Source organism: Calidris pugnax, unplaced genomic scaffold (assembly GCF_001431845.1).
Source record: "Calidris pugnax isolate Ruff unplaced genomic scaffold, ASM143184v1 scaffold188, whole genome shotgun sequence".
NCBI classification, from domain to species: domain Eukaryota; kingdom Metazoa; phylum Chordata; class Aves; order Charadriiformes; family Scolopacidae; genus Calidris; species Calidris pugnax.
This window is the reverse complement of record NW_015091257.1, coordinates 16610802-16635485: the sequence shown is the minus strand read 5'-3', so window position 1 is coordinate 16635485 and position 24684 is coordinate 16610802. Positions and strand designations below refer to the sequence as shown.

Below are 24684 nucleotides of genomic sequence, written 5' to 3'. Positions count from 1 at the left end.
TCCCGCAGCGCGGCTGGGGGCCGTGGCGCCCGGCCCTGTCAGCGGCGGCCCCTCCGTGTGGGGAGCGGCTGGCGCCTCGCTGGGCGCCTGGGCACGGCCGCGGGCTTGGGGAGGCCCTGCGGGGGCGCGGGCGGGGCTGAGCGGGGGGTCGGGTGCTGGCAGGGCCCTCAGACGCGAGGTGAGTCCAGGGGCTGCACCGGTTAGAGAGAGTTGTCACCATTACCGTTCTTGTCGTCTCTGGTAAGGAGAGACTCTGTTGGCGTCTCAGGGTGGGATTTTTTTGTGTCCCCTTTTGCTCTCAGCTAATCCTGGTATACCTGCAGGCAGAGGAGGCTTGTGTGTACATGATATATACACGTAGATCTGTACATGAGGAGCACATATATAGAGAGAGATGTGTACATGGCCCTACTTCTCACTGGTGCCTGGGGACTTCCCTCTTTTTCTTCTTTTCAGGCGAAACACCTGCCTCAGCTGAAGAAAATGAAGGGATAGGCAGCCCATGTGCCTTCTCAGGATAGCATTGTGAGCTATCACGAGGGGTTTTAGTCCTGCTAATCCTTGGTGTGTTTTTGTGTTGCCACAGTTTTGTTTGCCTGGAGGAGTTGCACTGCCTACTCCCTGGTTGAACACTTGCAGAATTGCTGGGCGGATTATGTTCTCTGAAGGCTTTCACGATTGTCCCTTCTTGCTGAACGGCTAAACAGGTTATATCCTGCACTTTAGGCTTGTTCTGAGTTGCAGCAGTGCTAAGCCATGGAGGAGAAGACCAGGTTTAGATGGCTGCGACTGTGTTGGAGGCCCTTCCTGAGATATTCCATCTTCCACCATATCTTGCACGCTAGCCAAGTGCAGGAAAACTGTGTGGTTAGGATCATGGATGATTTCATAGGTGCGCACAGACCCTGTCTGTTTTAGGTTGTCTGCAGAGTAAAAGCTGGTGTTTGGCCTAAGCTGGTTGTCCCAGGGCATCTGAATAGTCAGCGAAGAGAACAGTTACTGCCAGAGAGCCATTCTTCCTTCCTGTTTTCAGATAAGGACAGGTATCAGTTGGAATTTCATCTAGCTTGTTCTCATGTACTGATTGTATCTGGTTCTGAAAGTCAGGCTAAAAGGGAGTAGGGTTTCTGAAGTAATCAGTGCCATTGACAAAATAAATCCCAAGTTATTTTTGTGTTTAATGACACTAAATTCTCTAAATTCTTCCGCTCTGCCTATAGGTTGTGTACCATGAGGAAGCTTCCTTCAGTTCTGGCTAGGACACTCACTTCAGGGACAAGTGGCTCCTCAATGCTTCCTGACATGTCTGAAGGTAAAAAACTTGGCTGTACCTTAGAAGATTTAGAAATGTTTCTGTGGAGTTTATTCTTTCAGGTGGTGGCCCTTCATGTGTTAATATGGTTTGGATAATGGACATGCCCTTGACTGTTAGCTGGTAGTGTGTTTAGGAAGTAGCAGAAAATCACTGTATGTGTTTGGAGATTAATGGCAACAAATATGCGTAATCATTGAAGCTGCAGATTGCCTGGTTTGAGGGGCTCATCTGGTTCTTTAGTCTTAGGAAAGTGTGTGAGTCTTTCCTAGAGGGACAACTACTTCTCAAGTTGGCTATAGATAGAAAGTCAACATAATACAGATAGGTACTACAGTGACTGGAGGGAATGGCCAAGAAATAGAGGAACTGTGTGGAAATAATGTTTTACAGAACTTTTATTGTGTTCAGTACTGTTAATTTTGCAAACTTAGAGAAATCTTTTAATCAGATCAGCAGCATTACCTCATGAAAACACTCTTGTCAATAGAGCTTTGTGTTGAAAGATTGTTTTAGCACTCTAATAGTAATAAACTATAATGTTCCTTTTACAGAAGCTTTTAAAAAAAGTTTTCTTACATTCTAATCCCATGTACTGAGAACAGGGGAGGAGGATCCAGGTACAAATAATTCCTTCGTGGAGTTCTGCTTGTTTCTGACATTTTCTTTTTCCCTTTGTTCTCTAAATAGAAACCCCACGTTATCCAGTACAAGAGAAAATTAGGGTTATTGGTTTTTAGAGAACTTTTTTCATAATTGTTAATAAGTAGTAATTTGGGAGATTAAAAGAGAGAAGCAAGGATACAGACTACTGCATGCTTGCAAATATTACCCTGCTTTTTTATTTGGATATTTCATAGTGATACCACCTAGAAGGCCAGTAAAAATAGTAAAACAGTGAGGCCATCATGGGCTTGCCTCTGATTTGTTTTTGAGGAATACTAATACTTTTTGGACTATAATAACTGTAAATATTTGAGATTCGGTTCCAAAATTTTAATGTTTAAAAAATGTTATACAAACTTTTCCTGATATGTAAACTAGTTTCCTTTAGTTTGGTATCCATGCTTTCACAAAACACCAAATGCTTACTCTTACTAGCTGTTCACATGCCTCCTCCCAATTTTGGATCCCTGCTGTGAATGCGCTCACTTAGACTCATAGAATAGTTTGGGTTGAAAGGGACATCTAGTCCAACCTCCCCTGCAATGAGCAGAGACATCTTCATCTAGATCAGGCTGCTGAGAGCCTGTCCAACCTGATCTTGAATGTTTCCAGGGATGGGTCATCTACCACCTCTCTGGGCTCTCCGTGCCAATGTTTCACCACCCTCAGTGTAAAAATTGTCTTCCTTGTATCTAATCTGAATCTACCCTCTTTTAGTTTAAAAATGTTACCCCTTGTCCTATCGCAACAGGCCCTGCTAAAAAGTTTGTCCCCATCTTTCCTGTAGGCCCCCTTTAAGCCTCAATAAGGTCTCCCCAGAGCCTTCGCTTCTTCAGGCTCCAGCTCTCTCAGCTTGTCCTCGTAGAAGAGGTGTTCCAGCCCTCTGATTGTTTTTGTGGCCTCCTCTGGATCTGCTCCAACAGGTCCTTGTCTTTCCTGTGCTGAGGGCTACAGAGCTGGATACAGTACTCCAGGTGGGGTCTCACAAGAGTGGAGCAGAGGGGCAGAATCACCTCACTTGACCTGCTGGCCTCTTCTTCCACGGTTCTTCCAAAGGCTACACCAAGCAGGACTTTGGAAGTTTCCTCTGAGATAACTCTCATCCCGCTTCCTTAAAAATGCTCCAGATATTCTTTCCAAAGTTAGTAGTGTTTGTCAGCAGTACCTGGTAGCACTAAGTTTGAAAAACGGGTTGGAATTACACTGCAACAGATACTATGTGGAGGCAGTAGACAGGAACTGGAAAGTTGGCTTTGAAGGAAACAGTCGCCTAACTCAATTGAAAACACAAAGATACTCACTGTAACTCAGGCAAGGACAGGTTGCCTGTAGTTGCTTACTAAAACTAAGGAACATGAGTGTAAATGGTAGTCAAGCAGGTAGCATAATCAGGTAAGCCCTTAAGAGATGTAATCTGCATTGTTTCTTTTACTTGTTAATCTAACCTGTGTTTTCTGCTCCACAGGACACTTACCCATTCATGTGAATAATGGTGTGTTGTGGTAATCTGTACATATTTTAATATTTGCTATAATGCTAAACTTACTCAGCTACTGTTTTTCCTTACTTCAGCGTTCATGAAAAATGAAATTTTGTTATTCTCTGTTGACTTGCTTAAAGCCTCTTTGCCTTCAGTGACTGGCTCTGATCTTATTTGTGGTAATACTGTTGTACTGGATCTCTGTCAGCACACTGTATTTCTGGTGGTGTGCTGGATAACACGTTTCTAAGAGGCTTGTGGGATACAAAATCTCTTACAACTCCTGCAGTACTTAGCTTCATTTTCAACATTTGAATCTGCATTTTTTCACTGGAGTCCGGACCAAACTTTATACCAAAACAGGTGGTAAAGTACATCCTAGTGGTCTGCCTGACCCTGGATACAGCCTGGGGAGGCACCAGCACAAGGGAGCATGGATCTCATCAGCAGAGATGAATGCAGTGGCCTTGTCCAGCTTCCCTCATGTCCTTAGCCACAGCACAGTGCAAATAAACTCAGACCCTGCTGCTCTGGCATTAATGATCCATTTACCACAGTTTAGGAGATACTGTGAAATACGCAACATGATAGTGATGGGTAATTGTTTTGCACCTCTAAGGCATTTGCCAGATAAGAAGGGGAAAGAATTTATGGATTTTTACACCTAATTACTTACTTAAATTTCTGTTGTAAGATAACCAATATCTAGAAGACCAATATTTTTCCCAGGGGAAAAAAAAAAAAGAAAAACTATGTACTTATGAGCCTGTAAAATGGACTAGGTTTAGCTTAGCAACAAATTAGAAACACTTTTACACTCTGTCCCTGTTATTGTTAAAATAAAAGTCATGTGGTCTCAGCCTGGCAAATATTTACTTGTATGCCTAAACTTGAAATCAAAAGTGTTAAATGGGACTAACAGCATATATATGTGTTTGCAGGTTTGGACCTGAGATTTTTTTTCACTGCTTTTTACCTCTTTAGAGTTGAAAAGGAAGATGAACTTTGTTTAAACAAAGTGAAAGTGCTGTTTATTCCCCCTCCATCCCAGCACAGTCTGCACACTGTTGAAAAATTGAGGTTTTGTGTTCTAGAAGCTGTAACAGTGTTTCTGCTAACACTGTATTGATCTAATGCATGCTATGGCAGCTTCACAGGTGGAGTGTGAGTAACAGGACAGTAGTACCTATTCTGTAAACAAGTAGTACCTATTCTGCTTCTTAAGGAAAAATGATTAAAAAAAAAATCAACTCTAAGATTTTAAACCAATTACTTCTGCTGAAATTTTTTTGTTCTTAGAATTAGTAGTGGAACTCTTCTAATTTCAAATCGTGTTTTTAACCTGATTTCCTAAAGAAATGAGGCCTAAGCAATCTGTTTGTGTCTTTGTCTGCCTGTCTTCTTGCCCCCCTCTTCTTCCAGAATCTCGTTGCTTGATGTCAGCCAAAATAGATGAGCACAAATTTCAAAGAGAATTGTATTTTCACAAACTGTGTGAAAATTGACTTCAGAATCAGAGGTTCATTAAGGTGCCAGAGCTAGTGCTGGGGTCAGCCACAGACCATGGTGTTGCTGGCAGTCGGTGAGTAACTGGGATCTGTGTGCTGGCTGGCAGTCAGCCTTGTGAAGCTCCAGGATAACCACAGCTCATGCTGGTGCTTGTCTGGAGGGCAGGCAAAACAGAAGCAGGCTGGGGGTGTAGGGATGGGAGTTGAGGGTCTTGCAGGGGAAGGAACAAGAAAGGGAGGTTAGAGGTGGTGGAGGACTTGGGTGGATCTGGCTGAGAGGGGTGTGTGTTTTAAATACCTAGGAAATCAGGCTCTGGTTACTCCAGGCTTCAGAGCACAGCTTGCTGGCTGATCACTATAAATACTCTTGACTGGGCATTTAACTTCCAAGCCAGATGATGTCTAATAATCTAAAAGTAAAAAGGATCAGTTCGTGAGTCACCATCAGCCCTCTTTCTGTTTCACCGTAAGATTTTGGATTTTTTTTTTTTGGTAGCCTTTCCTTGATGTATCCCTAAGTATTTTGTCCTAATATTTGAGCCCCCTTGTATAACAATCTTTGTAAATACGCAAGGAATCCCTGCTATACAACTCTGAACTTTCTTCTGTTCTGAGAGTGGGAATTGTCGCTGCTTGTTTTCAGATCTGTTGAAATAGCATACGTTCATCTGCCTAACAGTGATGGAGTAGTTTGATAGATTTGGTGGGACTGTAGCACACTTAATATATTGCCTCCTCTGAGGAAAGAGCAGAAAAACTGCTTATGCAGCTTATTCTTGAAAATTAGGAAAAACTTGCACAGAGCTGGTGTTAACTCTGATAGTGGAAACAGCACTGGAAGCAATTTTATAGTCCTGTCTTCCGTGTCTTAACACTGTGTTCTTGGAGGTTGCTAAAGTAGGCTACCAAACCCTGCAGGCAACAGCCAGTCTGCTGACCTTACCTGCCCTTCATGGGTGGGACTAATTAACAAGTACTCTCCTCATTCCCTGTCTCCCAGCTGTACTCTTCCTTTTTATGTTCTTTCATGACTTTCTGATCTGTGTTATCTCAATACTTTGTGTTTAGGCTCAGATTATTTTCACATCAAAATTCCTCAATCTGATCTTGATCAGCTCTTTCTTTCAGTTGCTAATTAGCATTGCAGGTGTTTGATTGCATTAACAAACACTCGAGATGCATTCTTTATTGGCTGTACACAATAAGCTACAGAATCATGTTACTCAACCCATCATTGTGATATGCCTACTAACAGCATCAGTGAATTCGGCCAAACTTTTGTTTCCGGGCTGCTATTTGCATGAATTTGCTTAATTTTCCTGTTCTGGGATGAGGATTGTGCCTTTCAGCACCAGGCAACCTCATGTTTATCACTTGCAGAACTAAGCTTGATTTGCTTTGATTTTATTTTTCTTTTCAGTGCGGAGCAGATTGAGGGATATAGTGGGAGCATCAACCAACTGGAGGTACAGTGTATATTAAATATATTTTACTTTATTTGTGAAACCCAGAGAGAGCTCAAGGTTGCGGTAGTGGATGTTAGCTTACTGACTGGGGATGAAAAAAGATCCAGTTAATCCACTAACAAGGTTTCTGAATTGTTACTTTGTGGATCACAGACTTCTGAGATTTCGCTGGCAGAAGATCTTTAGCACCAAAAGAACAAAATATGCGATCTTGATGCTTACAAGAATTTCACACTAGCTTTGAATCTGATGGAAGTTTAGGAGCTGTAGAATCTGAATGGAAATGTTATGTTGCTGTTACCTTTTGATTTATCTGTTGGTGGATTTGTCCTGGGCTGGGTTCAGAGGCAACTGAGCTGGTTCAGCATTGAAGCAGGCTGCATTGCGAATGGCCTGGCAGCACCCATGTCACTTTGGACGATGGTCAGCTTGAGGTCTCGTGTCTTCTTACTCAGGAACATCTTGGGCATTTCTTTTCTCTGCTGTAAATTAATTTTAGGTTAATTTACATACAGCTTAAATCATTGATGTTGTATGCTAGTTACCTTCCTCCCCCTCCTTTACATTGAATAAAACAGACTTGACTGTAATTCCCTACTGTTAACAATTCTGAATAAGTCAGTATAGCAGTCTGGGGAAATGACTTATTGCTCTTTGGTTGGTCTCATATTTATCGTATTGCTTGTTGATTTTCTTATGGCTGTGTTTGCTGAGCTCTTGTTTCACACTTTGTGCACTGATGAGGAAAGGGAGAGGCTTGTCTGAGTGGAGTGTCTGGTGTGTCTAGGCCTTCTGACTAGGTTTGTCTGAACAGGATTATAGGCACGCTAAGGAAAATGTTTGAATCTGGGAAGCTGATTTATGCTTAGTAGTACTCATATCTAAGCATGAGGGGCCTTGAAATTTTTTGTAGATCAGCTGAAAAGGGCTCTAGAAATCAATTTTAAAAAGAAGCTTTCCTGCAGCCCAGAATGGCTGGGGAGGAAGCACACCATATGGAAATACCACCTGAAGATCAAGATTTGAGAGGGCTCTGGTCAAGCCTGATCTTCCATGTGTTTGTTTTCCTCCACTGTCCCCACCCTGGAAGCAGAGCAGACTGTAGCCAGGATCAGCACAGCAGTGTTTTTCTTAGATAGGTACGTCTCTTGTGCTGTGTAAAATACAGCAGGAATAGTTTGTAGAGTACTGTATACTTCAACTACCATGAAGAAGCAGAGCTGGGAAGCCCATAGCTGGGAGTGCTTGAGAACGACGGGCTTAATATGGGGAAGTTTGGAGGACATGGATCACATAGCCTTTGAGATTCCACTTTTAAAATGGAATGACAAAGAGTTGATACATGTGGAAACTGTACAGCCACTACTTTAATTGAATTAGACCATGGAATGACTGTAGAGGACAAATCTAAGAGAATAGCTTGATAGGGGTCCCAAAATGGGAACTAGGGAGGACTGATGTGCATAAATCTGGATTGCTGGGAGAGGGGAGAGATGCATTTTGAGAAATGCCTTTAGCCATTAATTTTGCTAAAAGGAACCTTTGGTTCATAATTTCTCTTGTAAAGGCCAGTGCTATTTTGTATTAGAAAGAAATATCTTACTTATATATTTATTCTGGTTTTGTAGTTAAATGGTAACTAAAATTGTTAACCTGTTTAGTGCTAGTTGTAGTCTGGGTAGAGTTGTGGCTATTTCAGAAATAAGTAATGTAACTTCTCAGAATGTTTAGGGCAGGCACTAGTTAATACTCAGATTAAGTATTGCTACTGTATGACTGGTACTGCAGTGTGTAACAGTATTTATATGTTGAAAAGCATTATTGCCTTGAGCCCAGTATTTCTGTATAATGAAGAGTACATTCTGAAGCTGAAGTCAAGAAGAGTTCTGCTGCTGACCTCGGAGCCAGGATGAGACTGGTGAAAACAGACTATAGTTGAATTTCTATTGTTTGGTTTCTGTGTGTTTGTAGATAAATTTCTGATTTACTCTCTGATTAATTTCTCTTAAACCTTTCACTGAAAGATATTGGAAGAAAATATTTTTAAAAGTATAAAGGTGCATCATCTTGGAGATTGCATCTTTCCTTACTCATCTAGTATATTCCATTTCTATGCAGTGGCATAACTTCAAACAGTAACACTCTGGAGGAGTTGTTATCTTTCTATTTTCTCTGAACTCTGCAGTATTCATGTTGCCCATATGAGGTAAACCATACTTCATATTTAAAACAAACAAACAAATAACTGGAATTTTCTGCTAGACAGCTAGACTTTTTACTGTCTTTGATCATGGATTATTTGTATTTCCCCGTAAATTGTAAAAAAGAAAAGAGAGAATATAAATATGTTGAAGTGAGACTGCTTTGTACCTCTCCTCTCCCAAAAATAAAACTCAAGCCACAAAAATCTTCATCTTAAATGGCTAATACTCAGAATTCATCCCAAGTCAAAACTTAAAACAAATTTTCTTTTTGGTGAAAAGGTTCTTTTTATTGTTTTCTTTTTCTTTTTTTTTTTTAAATTGGTTTTGTTAACCATCACAATTCAGATGTCAGCAACACAGCACGCAGTACTGGATGAATGGCACATATCCACAAGTTTCAGTTACGCTGTGTTTTATGCCTTCTCTTGCACTATGAAATAGATTAATAATTTTGCATACTCTTTGGCTTTATACTGAAACCATTGCATGTTTAACCCTTTGGTTTTTAATGCTTTGTTACTGGTTCTAGGGATGTTAGGAAGTAGTTGCTTTGTTCAGTCAGGTTGCACTTTTCAGGGGAGGGAACTTGGCAGGAACAAGTAAGGACAAACGTTGGGCAGGGTTGTTCTATTGTGGAGATACTTATGCAAGGAACCAATATGGTAGATGAGGAAAAAAAGTGACAATAGGGTGGCCCTTCCTCCCTTCTGAGAGTTGTAACTGAATTGGTGGTGCTGGAAAAGCAGCTTTGAAGGGGTAGTGCTCCCTTTCCTGTTTTGTTTGTTTCCATAGCTTTCCTGTATAGTTGTAAGACAACTAGGTAGGAAGAGGAAGTGAAATAGATTAATCTTCCCTTTCTTTTAGTTTGCTGACCTAGTGTATGCTTTATGAACTGATGTAGGAGAAGTCACCTGTGGATGATAGCAAGTCCTAGCAGATGAGTTCTCTCTGTTTCGTGCTAACCAGCACCATACAGCTGCTTTACTTCTTGAGAGGGATTGTAAGTTGACAGTCCTTTAAAATTGGCACTGTAGGAAGAGTTGTGATACAGTAGCTATGGAAGACATGAACATGCACAAAATCTCATATGTCAAATTATGTCTGATTTGTTTTTTTCAAGGGGAACCATTTTGATAGCGTTCAGAATTAGATAAATTTGATTAATCTCTTTAGTGCTTGCTACACGTACACAAAACTATTTAAAACTTTTCTGCAGTAGTCTTGCTTAGATTGTGTACATTTCACTTTCTTTTCAAGGCACGCTTACTGGGTCTTGCTATTTTCACTACTTTTTTTGTTTTCATTTTGATGATCTTCAGTGTGACATCTTTTAGCTAGTGTTTGCAGTTCTGTTGTCATGCTCCAGGCAGCGTGCTGGGTTTTCTTTTTTACCAGGGATCACGTGCAAGCAATGCAAGAAAGAAAAGCTCTTCATACTTTACTGGCAAAACGGCAGGAAGATCTCCCTCCTAGAAGAATGAAAGATAGCTACTTGGAAGTTATTCTGCCTCTAGGAAGTCAACCTGAAATAAGAGAAAAGTATCTGAATGTACACAACAGTGTAAGGTAAGAAAGCACACACAGGAAAGTGTTAACTTTCATTTACTGTGGATGTAGGTAGTTAATTGTCAAACTCCCCTGTATCTTACAGGTTTGGAAGGATCCTTGAAGATCTTGACAGTTTAGGAGGTATGTATCTATGCTCTTGTAAGGAATGCACAAGTAATGCAGACAGAGTGAGTTTGAGTGCTGGTGAGTGGTGTTTGGTATAATGTAATACCACCTCAGAGGGAGAATCATGTCAATACACTGTCTTGAAGGGGAAGGAAAAGAAGAAAAGATACTGGTGCTGAAAGAGGAAGAAGGATGATAAAGAACGGACAGAAGCAAAATTGCTCAGCTTCAGCTTCTGGTCTCTGCCAATTTTGTAAAGGACCAGCTACAAGAATAATATACTGAGAAATGATCCTAGGTTATGAATCTGTGTTGAGTGTTAAATCAGAGTGCTATTTCAAATTAAAACAAATTATTTTTTTTTTTCTTAAAAATCCCCCAAAAAGCAACATGTAAAACCTAACAGATAGTGAGTGGCAAATATTTTTAATCTTTCCTTTGGGGAAAAGAGAGTTTATGCTGGAAAGAACAGAATTTGTCCATTGAGAACAAATGAAAAACACCTGGTGTAGGTTCTTGGGTTTTGTCACTGAATTGATGTTAAGGGTAGAAACAACTCAGGTATTTAATATGTTGGCTTTCTTAATTTTTTTTTTCTCCTTTTCATTTATTCATGATCTTTAGAAGTTCAAGATCTTTGACTTTTGTTTTGCAGCTAAAATAATTGCTAGGCTGTTAATAATAACGTGGAGATGCTTGTCTCTTAAAATGTCACCAGGTGACTTCCTTCTTCGTCAAAGTTCTGTAGCTGATAGGGAGCATTTTGAGGGGTGTTTTGGACAAATAATAATTAAGAGGAAGTTCTGAAAGGAACAGGTTTTTGGTAGAAAAGAAAGACATTCTGTGAGTCCAGATGGACAAAACAGACAGAGGCAGAGAAACAAGTAAATACAAGTCACCTTTCTGTCAAGGAGAGACAAAATAGCAAGATGATTTATGTTTCTTTCTGGCATGTGGAAGATTGTGGCTTCAGTACCTGTCCTGTATTAGGAAAGGAGACTTATAACTATTGGCTACCCTCCATTAGTAAATGAGATGGGCCTGTTTTTCATTCTGTGCCTTGCTTATTTTCCCTGGAAATTTGTGAAGATCTTGGGTTTTTCCTCTCTGTTCCTTGTTTGTAGTCATACTGGGCTTCAGTCACTTCCACTGGGGATGTGTTGGTTTGGGTCAATCAAGATTCTGTCCCAATTACACAATATTCAGGATGGTGGTCAGCAGTTTTCACAGGAAAATGTACTGTTTTGTCCTCCTGTCATCTCAGCATCATATTTACTACATAAAGGTCTGATTGACTTGTATTTTGTCTTTGGCAATAGGATTCTGATAAATCCCATTCAGACTCTTACTAATCATATTGATGGCATGACTTGATAAGTGTAACGGTTTTTGGAATTGTGACTTCAGTAATTTTAGGGGAAAAAAATCTCAGATTACCTGGAAGACAGAGATCTTCCTTCTCTCATTGAGCAGAAACTTTTGATTATGGAAATCTGTGTTGAGTGAAAATCACTGAGTACTAGAAAAGGGTCTTTGCAGCCTTGTGTTAATCTAAAGAGTCTGTTTACTTGAATGTGCTCTTCTGAGCAGAGCTAATTAATTTAAACAGTGGTTTGGCTAGTAGTAATTACAGTGTGATAAATACCTTTGACTATGCTTTCAAGCCTGTAAGGCACAGTTTATCTAATCTGCACGTCTTTAAAGGAATCAGTGTTTGAAAATAGGTCCCCAGATAGCATGTATTCCTGGACACCTGCATGAAATCAAAACAGGAGGTAGAGAGGATCTGAGACAGTGGGCTGTAGGGGTAAAGGGAATAGGTTAAGTGGGTTTGGAAGCAGAGAAGCAATGGGTTGATTTAAAGTGCTCAGCTAAATTTATCTTTGTAGTAAGTAAATATGGTTATAGCTGAGACAGCTGTTGAATCACTGTTTTCTTTACAGCAGTCCTGTGAGTTACATACATGAAAATGTGGAAGTTGTGTGCACTCCTACAACATGATACTTTAGTTCTGTAGGTACTTTTCATGCTTCACAAAGATGGCTTTGATCTGCTCTGCTAATGTTTTTGTTAAAGTATGGGACAACTGAGAGCTGACTCTCGTTTTTGGTTTCTCCACAGTTCTAATTTGCTACACTCACACCAAGCAGGAAATGCAGCCAAGGTCTCCCTTATCAATAGTTACAGCTCTGGTGGATAAAATCAGTAAGTGGCAATTTGATCAGTAGAAATGGTTTCATCTGTTTGTCTTACTCTTTCAGCAGCTACTGCCTTCCTGTGGTTGTTACTGAGGATGCCTTCTTCCCTCTCCTGTATGGTTCACTTCATCTTGTTTTGGCTTTGAACTCTGATTATGGTGGCTTTTGTTGAAGGCAGAAGGGAAGAGGATTTTGTAGATGCTTTTCAGCATTTCATATTTCCCTTCATGTCAAAATATGACTTTCATGCTTCCTGCACTTCAGTGTTTGGTTTTATTTTGGCACATGAGTTTCTTAGCTTCATTGTGGAACAGAGTTTGTTCTTGTGGAGCTGGACCTTACTTGTGTCTCGTGTTCTGCTAACCACCTCTGTGGGTCTGCTATCTGTCTGCCACTTGTATGCCTACTGTGTCCTCCTGTTCTGGCTTTAGAAGTCTGATAAGGCAGAAACTGCAGATTGGCAGTGTCATCCACTGCAACAGCTGTCTTTTCTGGGTTGTCTTTGTGTGTGTTTCCACTTACAGAACAGAAAAAGATCTTAGAGAATCCAGCCTTTCTTATATTAGGTGTCTCCAGTAACCTCTAACGTTTGTCGTTCAGATTTGTGCAAGAAGATTATCTATCCAGACTGTGATATCAAATTCACAGGCAACGTTTCTTGGGTTGGAAGGACCTCAATGGAAGTGAAGATGCACATGCTGCAGGTTAGTTCCTGTGACTTCCCTCCATCCTATGACAGTCATGAGGTGCTTTGAGGTGAATTCAGGATGATGATATTAGCAGTCTAAATTATATTTTCTAGAACAACTGGTTTGAAGGGCTTGAAACAGCCCTGGGTTTCAAGACAAAGATGACTTTCAATAGTCCAGGTGCTGCAAGATACTCTTGCTCATTTTTCTATAAGATGTGCATATTTCTTAACCAGTATCTTGTAATTAAATTGGAACATGGTATTCCTATAGAAAAAATAGGTGGCTGTGCTCTGTATTTTCTTAAAGAAGTTTCTCCCTGCTTTTGAAAAACTTTATTTTCCTTATATCTGTGCATTTTATACATTTATGAATGTTAATATTGGTATTCAGATTCAGTATTGTATCTCCTGTGTTCATCTTTTCTACTGTGTATCATAATTATTGTAATAAGTTTTTAAATACTAAATAATAGAAAATAAATTAAATGAAGGGTGTAACCAGGCTACACTGTGCAGGAAGCAGAAGGAATATAAGTAATTGAATTAAGAATTCCTTAATATTTCTACTGAATATTTACTGTCGGTTGATAAGTGAACTGAAACATTAAATCAATATTTTCGTTATTTAGAGTAACAAAGGTATGCTTTAAACACCTAAGTGGTATTAGGAGCTATAATTCAGATAGACAGGTAAATATTTTTTGATTCAGTTTGTCTTAGTAAGTAAGGTCTCTGACATAGCAGATAATATTACACCTTTTCTGAACTCCTCCTGGTGCTGGCTTTAGCAGCAATTTGGTTTTGACAACAGATTGTTGTTTTGGCATTTCTCAGAATAAAGGGCCTGTATTGATTTCCTCCTGCCCCACAGCTGAAACTAGTAGTTGATAAGCATTCTCTGCTTACTGTTTACGTTGCAGAATTCCTGACACTGGAGTTTTAATTTGTGTTATTTCCTTTTTTGACCAATTGTGAGAGTTCTTGGAAGGAGTGACAGAAAGTGAAAGTAAGCAGCATTAATAGCGTGATGGCATAATTGATGTCAACCGAATAGCTTGCTGAGCACATTTTACAATTTTAGAGTTTAAAAATATAATTGTTTCCTGTCTCTCTTAGCTACATGATGGTGATTACAGCCCCGTGCTAGATGCAACTTTTGTCATGGTGGCCCGGGATCCAGAAAATAAACGGTAATTTGTAGGACAGAAAAATAATCTTCAGACTCCTGCTATGGTAAAAATAGCAAACACGGCAGCTTGCTCTGTGTGTGTAGAAACCATGTAGTGTAGATGTTAAATAAGTCACACAGTTGATCTTTTCTGCTGGCAGGAGTTACTTTTTTTGGGGCAAACTTCTGAGCATTGATTTCAGCTGTCAGATGATACTGGGAATTGCTGGGTTCTAACCTTTTTCTTTAAGAGATTTTCCTTGTATTTGAATAACTGGCCTGATGAACATAAAAGTGAATGACTTGGCTAAAAACTGGCCTGTGTTCTACAACAGTTGTTAGAATGAATTGCTTTCTTGCCCTAAAAAAACCGAAAAGGTTGAGTCTCAATGGTTAAATAGCCTTTGAGTGAATAATGCCATTAATTCCCTAGTAGACACATGGTAGGTGTCATCAGAATAACTCAACCCAAAACTTGGTTAAGTAAGTAATGTGTTCTCAGAGAACTAAAAATTAAGTTTCTTATTTTTCTGATTTCACTCTCTCTGTAAATCCTTAGTCATTAAGATAACAGGCTGCTTAGTTTCAGTTTTGATTTATGTGGCTTCAGCACTCTTGTATAGCCTGCAAAAGTAGTAAACAATTTTCTGTTTCTAATTAGTTTAAATAATTGCCTGTATTTAATGAAGAGGTATATGTTTAATGCTGGGGTTTTGCTTGGCATAATCATTTAGTCCTGATGATAGAAGTTGTTATTATGTTTCTTTCATTCAGATTGACAAGATTTTTTTAGAACCCTTAACATACTGTACATTAAAAAAAATGCTTATATTTCTGGTTCCCATTAATTATACGCTACCAGATTGACTGAGGATAAGCCTATATGAACTTGCGTAGATAGATACAAACTTCAGTGGCTGTTCTTCAAGCCAGCTGGGCACAAGTGGAAGTGGTGTGTCCATATAAGCATGGTATTTATTCTATGTGAGGTAAAAATGTTATAGAGGGATAAAGGGTATGTTAGGTTGGTTATAGTGCCACAGAAACATGGTTTTGTGGCTTTTGGACCACAGCAAATTTGCATCTCAGCAGCTGGGGTCTTGGGCAGGAGAGCTGGTGTAGATGTGAGCTGAGCTGAGGGGAGGGAGAATGAGCTTGATGATGGAGAAGGAACTGGTGTGTCTCCAAAATCCAAAGCTTTAGCAAACCAGGAAAGAGCAGTTTGTCGCAAGCGAAAGGGCCTCTTTGCATGCCTTGTGTCACCAGCCCAAGCAAAGGCTTGGGCTAGAGGTGAACCGTTCAGCAAAAATAAGAATTGGAAAAATAAGAATTGGAAATCATGGAGAAGAATGGCTCATGAAAATAAGCATTTGCCTTGCCTTGTAAAAAGAAATAATTAAGTGTTATATAATTAGGTTAGAGTAAACTTATTTGTGCAGTAAAATAAACATACAAATTTGTACTCAAGGCGGCCTCATATCATCTTTGATAAGTAGTGCATGTGGTAAACAGCTTTTGGCTGTTGATAAGGGTGTCATGGGAACGTGTAGATTAAAAGAACACTTGCTAGCTACAGCACTGTGCACGTTCTATCCCGGGAGGAATGATACCTTTCAAATTTTGTCTATCTCTTTCTGACTATCCTAGATCATCACATCTTCATTTGTTGAGTTTCTAAGCAGCTTTCTGCTCGAGTAATCTTCATTATAATCTTAAAGAGCTAAAACTGTGTCCATAGAAGCATAGATACATTGATTATTCTTTCTCAGTTATACTTAACTGCCTTTTCAGAGTTAAAGTTAACATGATATTCTCTTGGCAGCTGCCACATAACCTGAAGTGTGTGGCTTTTTCTCTTGTAACATGTACGTAAGCAAAAATGGAAGACTGTTATAACATATTGACAGGACAAATTCTTGTGATGTTTGTAACTTAAATTAAATTCCTGTCCCTAGGCCAGCATTTGTTAATCCACTCATTCCTGAGACCCCTGAGGAAGAGGAAATCTTCAAGCAAGGGGAATGTATGTCATACTTCCTGGTAGTATGTCCGTCTGCCTCAGGTTCAACTTACCAGCTGGGAGGAAGCAGACTTCAGAAGTTCTGCTGCTTAGAAATGCTCCTAATTTGTTTAAAATCAGATTTTTGTTCGGTCTCATGCATCAGTAGTGTAAGAGAGTTTAAAAGCCTGCTATTGCATTCTTAGAAACGCTCTGGCTAAAGTGACAGACAAGGGTACTCCTGATGTGCTCTGCAGCCCACCATGACTTCTCTGTTTCCAGGATGCTCGCTCCACCTCCGATCTGGGTGCAGCACAGCCTTCCCTAATGCTCTGCCTGACTGATTGCCCCCGTGGTGGGTCTGCTGGGTGCATCACAGCTCCTCACCTCTCTGGGGGCCCAAGTTCTTTTTGGAAAGAAACTCAAACATATAAGAAATGGGGAGAGCAAGGGAAGGAGTGTGTGGCTTCAGCTTCTTCTGTTTCAAGCTGGAATTTTAAAGCAGAAAATTAGAGACACATTAAATACTGAATAAACTGAACATATTTTTTTTTTTTAAGCTAAAGTGTTAGTCATTGTGGCCTATGGTAATGAATTCTGTCATAAATTTGCATTCTTGTACCATTGACAGAACCTGAAGAAGATTGTTTATTGTGCAGGGGTTTTGTTTGATATGTTTTTCTGTACTTTGAGGGGAGTACTTAAGTTTTCTGTAGGATGGTGGTGGGTAGCATAGTGCATGTATAAAAGGTCCTCATCACATGGGTGAGGTAACAGTGAACTTCTGCATTATTTTTTCCTTAATGAAGTCAGTTCTAAAGGCCAAATTTTTCTTTGAATCTATGGAGCTGTGAAGTTACAGCTTTTAACTTATAGAGGGGGGAAAGAAAAAAGGAAAGAGCTGATTCCAGGTTGAAATCTCCAGAACCAAACCTTTTTTTTTTATTTTCCTTTGAACTATAATATGATTTTTTTTTTTAATGTTTAGTGAACAAGGTGAAGAGGATTGATTTCAGCACAGCCTCCTTACTCAAAATGGCTCCCACTGCAGAAGAAAGAAACATTGTTCATGACCTATTCCTTAATACATTGGACACAAGGCAAGAAGGGGAGCGGGGAGGAGACCTGAGATCTTAGCAGAGGGAGAAGGAGTGTGCCTTTTGAGTGATTGCTCGTAAGAGGGTAGTCTGGAATAAGCGCACACTTTTTCTTCTCCCATTTTGCAATTTAAACTCTGGGGAGTTTTATTTGAAACGCAGGTACAAAATTTAATGAGGTCTACACCTCTTAAAAGAGTCTTCTGTCATTCAAGAGTGTTAAGTGTGGTGAAAGTGACAGAGTTAGTACAAAGAGCTTCTGAGCAAGCTGTTATATAAAATCTTGAGGAGAAAGGTTAATGATGTTTAACCAAATAAGGGAATGGTTTAGCATCCATGTGACTTGCCCAGTCTAAGAGTTTTCTGCCATAATACCTAGAAAAAAACTTCGAGGGCAGGAATTTGCCATATTTTGGCCACATAATCTTGCAATTTGTTTTAAATATAGTATCTGACAATGTTGTTTGAGAGAGACTGGTGTTGGTGTACTTCTCTTATGCTTGAGATTTGTGTGCAATTTTCCAGTGCCAATGGTGGTAGAACAATACCTCATGACATTAGTCCAATGTTGTGTTTGTGGATAATTTATAACTTCTTTAACTTACATTATGCAATTGTTATTTTCAAAGCTGTTTACCAAAGTCAGATGTGTCTTCCCTTAAAATTAGCAGATGTATTTTCTACACCCTCTGTCTGGATTTGAAAGCCTCAAACCGTCTGCATGTTTGATGTTGAATTACTCTGTTAGCTCATTGTGTACTTTTAATTCATATTACAACTTAAAACAGTGTAAGGTTTTCTGGCAAGGTCTGTACTTTGAGGTTGTGATTTATCTTTTCTTTCATCTACCTTTCTTAAGTTTTTTCATTCACATAAGCTTGAACGTTAGCAGATGTTTTTTGAAAGATTAGGAGTGTAGGCTTATTGCAATAACAAATCAAAGTATCACTTGGGATAAGGCTTCAAGGTCAGTTGGAACATCTTTTAGTGATAGCATTTCTGGTTTGTGTGGGTGTTTTTTTTTAGTGTGTGTCTGTATTTGCTGTTTGGGCATTTTTGACTTGCTGAATTCTGCTAATGTGGGCTATAAAGTGTGTTGTCTCTTCCAAAGGACAGTAAGTTTCCGGAGTCGTAAGTTACCGCCCAATTCAGTGTGGATGGAAGATGCAAAGCTAAAAGGCCTACAGATTTGCCATCCTCAGGTATTTTGAAAAGTATTAATGAATTACAGAAACAGTTACTTGTGAATTGTCTTGTAAGACTAGTCAATCCATTATTTTATTTTGGTTCTGCAGTCCTTGCATTGTATTTAGATTTTACTTTCTTTTGCTGTTTTTTCTATTATCTGTGTGGATTGCCACTACAAAACAGAAGGCTTTAATTACCTTGTTTTCTTACCAGACTATTTTGTGTAAAGAAATTCCTTTGCAAAGTGTTTAAGTTGAGCTTCTGAGCTTTTGAGTTTTTGTCTTTTGTTGTCAAATGAGTCTGATGAGCTCATAAAGTTGCCTCAGCCTTTTGGACATTTGCATATGTATTTCAGTAGTGTTTTTTTTATGCATTCAGGTGCTGGCAGTTCTATTAAATACTGTGAATTGAAGCACAGGCTTTGGCACAATGCTTTGAAAAGAATATATGTAATATAGCAGTTTGATTTTTGTTTCTACATACAGGAACGGAACATCTTCAATAGGATCTTTGGGGGTTTTCTTATGAGAAAGGCGTTTGAACTGGGATGGGCAACTGCTTGCAGCTATGGGTGAGTTGTAGACCTGCAATATTTATATATGTGCACAGTGCTCTGGATTATGTGTAGACTGGGAAGCCAGACTAACCAACCTAATGACAATCTGAGTAGAAAAGACTTAGGTGTCTAGTAGAATCTTGCACTATTAGTGCACAGCACTGTTTTACTTAGAGTATCTGTTGTTTTTACAAAAAGATTTGCACCCTGCTCCTTGGGGCTTGGATTTTAAGCATTACATGTCAAGATAGAAAATTCATCCTTTTTATTTTTCTTTTATCTTACCAAGCTATTGAGATTGACTTTTGAAGATACGTTTTCTTTCTAACCATGTAAAATAGACATTCTGTCAAATAAATATTAGGTGTCTTCATTCTGTACACAAGAGGAATGGTTTCTGACCTTCTTCTTGTAACTGTTTGTGCTTAGAAAGCGTGACTGAGGTCATCACCCAGCAAAGAGCTGTGCATAAGTTTAGAGGAGCATGCATAGCCTGAGAGAAAGAGAAGTGTTTTATGATAGTGCTTGGAAAACTGAGGCCTAATTGATGATGGCATGAAGATTGCCTAGCAAGTCTAAGTCATAAGATACAGCAATGATGCAATACCATGTCCTTAGAGAGTGTGTATTTTTACGCATGTGAGAGGTTTCTTCCAGTTATTTTTATCATGATCAGTGACATAATTCTTTAACACTTTCGTGGCCTGTGTTTAAGAGACAAGTCTATTTTCTAGCTACCCTTCATTAAAATGCTGGTAGTGAAATATTTTAAATTTTTCCAAACACCCTTGTTGTTCTTCAGAATAAATTTCTCTCTTCTTTGCTCAGGGGTTCCAGACCTTTTATTGTATCTGTTGACGATATCATGTTCCAGAGGCCAGTTGAGGTTGGATCCTTACTACTGCTCTCTGCACAGGTAAGAGTTGATGTCTTTTTGAAAAGGAGAAGAACTGATCTTTGCTGTAGTCACTGTTAATCGCTGATAACAAGCAGTGCATTGTGACAGTGTGTGACTTTTCTTGTTAAACAGTCCAAGTCTGTCACAGTTTTTCAGCACCAGTGATAAATTACGAACTATAGCTCTTATCTTGATTATGCAGGTCTGTTACACAGAAAAAAACTACATCCAGGTTCGAGTACACAGTGAGGTTTATGATGCAGATACCAGGGAGCACCAGACAACCAATATCTTCCATTTCACATTTGTATCAGAAAATGAAGTCCCACAGGTTGTTCCTAAAACTTATGGAGGCAAGTATCCAATTAATGCATTGTCATCATAACTCTGTAAACAAGATGGCTCGCTTTCTGTTGAAACATTGGATGTTTTAATAGGTGAACTATTGGCATTTGAATAATTTAGCAGGACTTCATGGCAAACCACATTTATTTTATGCTTTAATGACAGCGTGGATTGCTGCTTATTCTTACCCTTCTGTGTAGTTGCCCAGCATTGATGCTAAGTTACTGATGTGGTTCTCTTTTTTTTTCCTCCATCTTATTTCAGAGTCCATGCTGTATTTAGATGGGAAGCGACACTTTGCTGCAACCATGAAAGAAATCTGACACGCACTGGATGCTGCATCAGCAGCGTAGCAGCATGCTGTCTTGGAAAGAGCTGTCATCAGGGATGGCTAACAGACAGGTGTTTGCAATACTTAAAAAAACCCAAAACAAACAAAAACCCACCCCAAACCAAACCCCACTTCAAAAAGTATCTTTTTCAGTGCTATTTATGTATTTGCATATATTTGGATTTTTTTATTCTCTGCTACTAGGCTTTGTTGAAATCTATTTTTACATGCTGATGCTAGGAAAAAAGGCTGAAAAAAATACCATCTTAAGCTTTAGATAGCTTCTCTTTATCTGCTTTGAGAGATCTCATTATGACCTTCACTGTCTTGTCACCATCTGCCTTCTTTCCTGTAGTTCTTTGTGTTTCCCTGATAAGGGATAGAGGTTCTATCAGAAAAATAGGTGCAATAAGTAGATACATACAACAGACATGTTGTATGTACAGATGAAAGATGAAGCCGTTTGACATAATGTTCTTGTGTAAATTAGGTTTAGGGTCTTATTTTTTTTTTTAACAAGGGCACATGCATCTGGGCAGCAACATAAGCTCAGAAGTTACTAGTGTGTGCTCAATGTAAAGCAGGTGTTTCCCATCAGCTGGGATTTTACAAGGTTGTTACAGCTTCTGTTTTGGATGGTTTCATATTCCCTTGGGAGGAAACTGTTTTTGCAATGAAATGAGGTGGCCAGATAGTCTCTTCTGGCATTCTGTTTGCGTGAAGCCAGTCCTTGCCAGCTTCTTCTAACTTTGGCAGTTCTTTGGGATGTAACTCTGAGTTCCTTAGTGAATGGCTTGTAGAGATCTCACCATCTGACTGGTGAGACTGGGAAACGGCATTATAGAGCAGAACATTTTGGTCTGTTAGGGACTGGGAGCAGGAAAGGTGAAATGCTTCTCAAATGGTAATGGTTATCTTTGATGCTGGAGTTAGGGGTCCAGAGAATCTGTGTTGAGCAGCTTCCAAGTCTGCTGCTGAATGGTGGGAGGATTTTTATCCCACTGAGGGGTGGTACAGCTACAGGACAACATCCTCAACTGGATTTGTCTGGTTCCTTGGTAAACTGTAACGAAATACGAGTGTTGCACAGCTTTCATGGTTGTCAAGTTTACCTGTAAATAGAGTAGTTCCCCAGCAGAGGGGACACCACGCTGGACGTAACTGTAGCATGCAAGTAACAGGAAAAGAAGTACTTGATTCTGAAGTGCGTCTGATGTAGTGGAGAAAGTTTTAATGATCTCCAGTATCTGGCAGGTAAAGCCCAACATCCTGAAATTAGGAAGGTGAGTGGGTGGGAGGCATCAGCTTTTAGCAGTGAGGGTGATTAGTCACAAGCACAAAACTGGACCTCTGGTACCTTCAAATCAAGACTGATACCCTGCCTGATCAAGACACCCAAAGAGGAGTAGTTAGGGTCAGTCATAGGTTAAACTGATGAAACATGATGTCTTATAGTGCACAAAAGACTCCGGCTTCCCTGCTGGGTTTAAAATATTTTGAAATCAGGAAGCAGCAAGTAGAAATTATGTGAATCAGCACAGATGACAGGTTGATAAAATAAAGCAATGTGTTGAAATTTTATTTTTGAGTAAGAAAGTTTTGAGAAATTCACAATTGGGACCAGCTTCCTTTGGTGCTAGGACAGCATGAAGTTTATGGCTCTGAAGAGCTGATGCTGTTCCTGTGAGGAGAGTGAGCACCGTAATAACCAGCACAACAGCCAGCCGTGCCTTCCTGGGATTTGGTTGCCTGTGTTTCTAAGCTAGAGAGCTTCCCAGTGGAGGCATGGGGATGTTGCCCAGTTGGATCAGATTAATGCATTGCAGTGATAGTAAGGTCTATTTCTCTCTCTGAGAGAGGTTTCTCTCTTCAGCCACACGCCAGTGCTGCTTCAACTCTATGATGTTATGGCTTTTTTATGTAGTGGTTATGATACCATGGATATGTATGGTATTTTCTGGTTTTCTCCTCCTTAAAACTCTCGAGAAGCTGAATGGACTTGACTGACCACACAAAGAACTGAAATTCTATCCCAGCTCCTTCTTCCCTCGCTGCACGGGTCACTGCTGGCTGTTGAAAAATGAGTAGGAAGGTGGGAAGTGGAGGGATCTATTTCAGAACTATGTACTGCTCCTCACTCTGTGTGGTTTTTTATCGTTGACCCAGTGGTCCTACCTGGGTCGCTTTTGTATGACCTTTGTAAGTTAAGGGAGCACCAAGTTCTTCCTCTACTGTCTTTTCAGCTGCATTTAAATAGGAATTTATCATCATTTTAAAATTCAGCCTTCAGGAAGGGACTGGGGAGGAGAAAAAGAGGTAATACAGAGCAAGGCATGACGTCAACACCTCTGGACACAGTGGAGAAAGCAAATCCCACAAGTAACGATGATGCTTAGAAGAATTAGTGTGTTTCCAAAGTTCACAATAACTTAATCATATACCACAATCACAGTAGTTATAGAGATGTATGTACAGTCATACAGAATGTGTGTATATATATATACATATGTAAAAGGTATAAAATATATATAGTAATAAACAGAAAGATCTAGTCCTCTCTGATAATAGCCTAAATGTATCTTTGTCAAGGGTGTTATTTATGCACATTGCTGTATACCTTTGTGTGTGAGAGAGAACTTCTCAGATCTCACATTCAGTATTAAAATATTTTAATGTAGTAAACAATCTTGAGTTTATACTGTAGCTTAATAACCAGCCTGTCACTGCTGTGACTGACCATTACCACACAAGCCAAAAGGTATTGGTATGAAATCTTTTTATTTATAGTGAACTTACCTGTGTAATTGGCTGCAGCTCTGGAGTGGGAAGTAAATGTTTCTGTGCCCATCGCATCTTGGAATGCAGCGAGGAAGAGGAAGCCTGTGGTAGCTGGATTGCCTCCCCTAACCCTCTCAGTAGATAATGGTGATATAAAAGGAGATTTTTCATAGAATGTAGAATGGTTTGGGTTGGAAGGGATCTTAAATATACATCCGAACTCCATTTTTGTGGAACTGGCTGAGTTCACTGCCCAAAGAAGCACTTTGATTCAAATGTTTTTATTTTTCTGTGTTTTAAAAAAAAATAAAATAAAATTAACATTACTTATTCAAACTTACTGTGACAGCTTCTGGTAGCCCTTCTTCAACTCTGTGGCTGATGAACAGCCTAGTGATGTGAGCAGCTGCCTCTCTGTGTGCTGCCCTCTGGTCTCTGAGCTCCCGCGGGCTGGAGCAGCACAGCACAGCCATTGGCGTTTGGCCATCCCATGGTGCCTCCCTCCCCTCTGGATGTGATCAGGAGCTCCTCCTTCCCTCAGGCCTCACAGGGACTGGGGCTTGATGGAGTTCTGCTCGCTCTGGCTGGGCTTCCCCCTGCTCCAGGGATGTGCTTGGGTGTTCTTTGTGTCGGAGCTGAGTAAAACTTCAGCAGCCTCCTCTGCTTTCTGTCTGCAGCGAGTACTGAGGAAAGGTGTTAAATACTCACTGAGCTCTAGAAAACTGGTGAGAACACAGCTGCTGCTCTAGCCCTGCAGCGCTGTACGGCAGTGCCTGCCTATGGGGAAGGGAACTGCATGGGGTGGTGGGGGACAGGGAAGTGTGTTGGAGGGATCCAACCAGGAGTAATGAAGCTGTGCTGGACTGCAGCAGGGAAAAAGCCTTCTCTGTAGCCTGGTGAAGGGCTGACACTGACTTCAGGTGCACAGACTCTAGGACACCGTGTTAAAAAGATGGAGAGGTGGGAAGGAGCGAGAGAAGATATTCTTAGGAAAGAGACCTCCAGCGCACACAAGTATGAAGTATGTCTTACATGGAGATGTTCTTTTCCCTTGAAAGCAGAAATTCATGTACATGAGCCACAAGAGTCTCTCTGGTCACAGGCCATGTCAATACTAATCTTGGG

The 24684-nt window shown here is 40.0% G+C and overlaps 1 protein-coding gene across 8 annotated transcripts; it reads left to right on the top strand.

The window, feature by feature from the left end:
- The first annotated feature begins 500 nt into the window (after window positions 1–500).
- Window positions 501–23899, top strand: ACOT9 (acyl-CoA thioesterase 9). Of its 8 annotated transcripts, XM_014960272.1 has the most exons (16): window positions 501–525; window positions 1221–1312; window positions 3444–3470; window positions 6387–6432; window positions 10032–10202; window positions 10288–10325; window positions 12432–12515; window positions 13109–13212; window positions 14316–14389; window positions 16323–16390; window positions 17355–17466; window positions 18575–18665; window positions 19137–19222; window positions 20036–20123; window positions 20308–20458; window positions 20715–23899. In XM_014960272.1, the coding sequence occupies exons 1-16, from the start codon at window positions 503–505 to the stop codon at window positions 20771–20773; spliced, it is 1314 nt and encodes a 437-aa protein (XP_014815758.1). In that variant the 5' UTR covers window positions 501–502; the 3' UTR covers window positions 20774–23899. The 8 variants fall into 8 exon arrangements, with proteins under 8 accessions (XP_014815758.1, XP_014815765.1, XP_014815759.1 ...); XM_014960273.1 differs by lacking the exons at window positions 501–525; window positions 3444–3470; XM_014960274.1 differs by lacking the exons at window positions 501–525; window positions 1221–1312 and having other exon boundaries at window positions 3453–3480.
- Window positions 23900–24684: the final 785 nt, after the last annotated feature.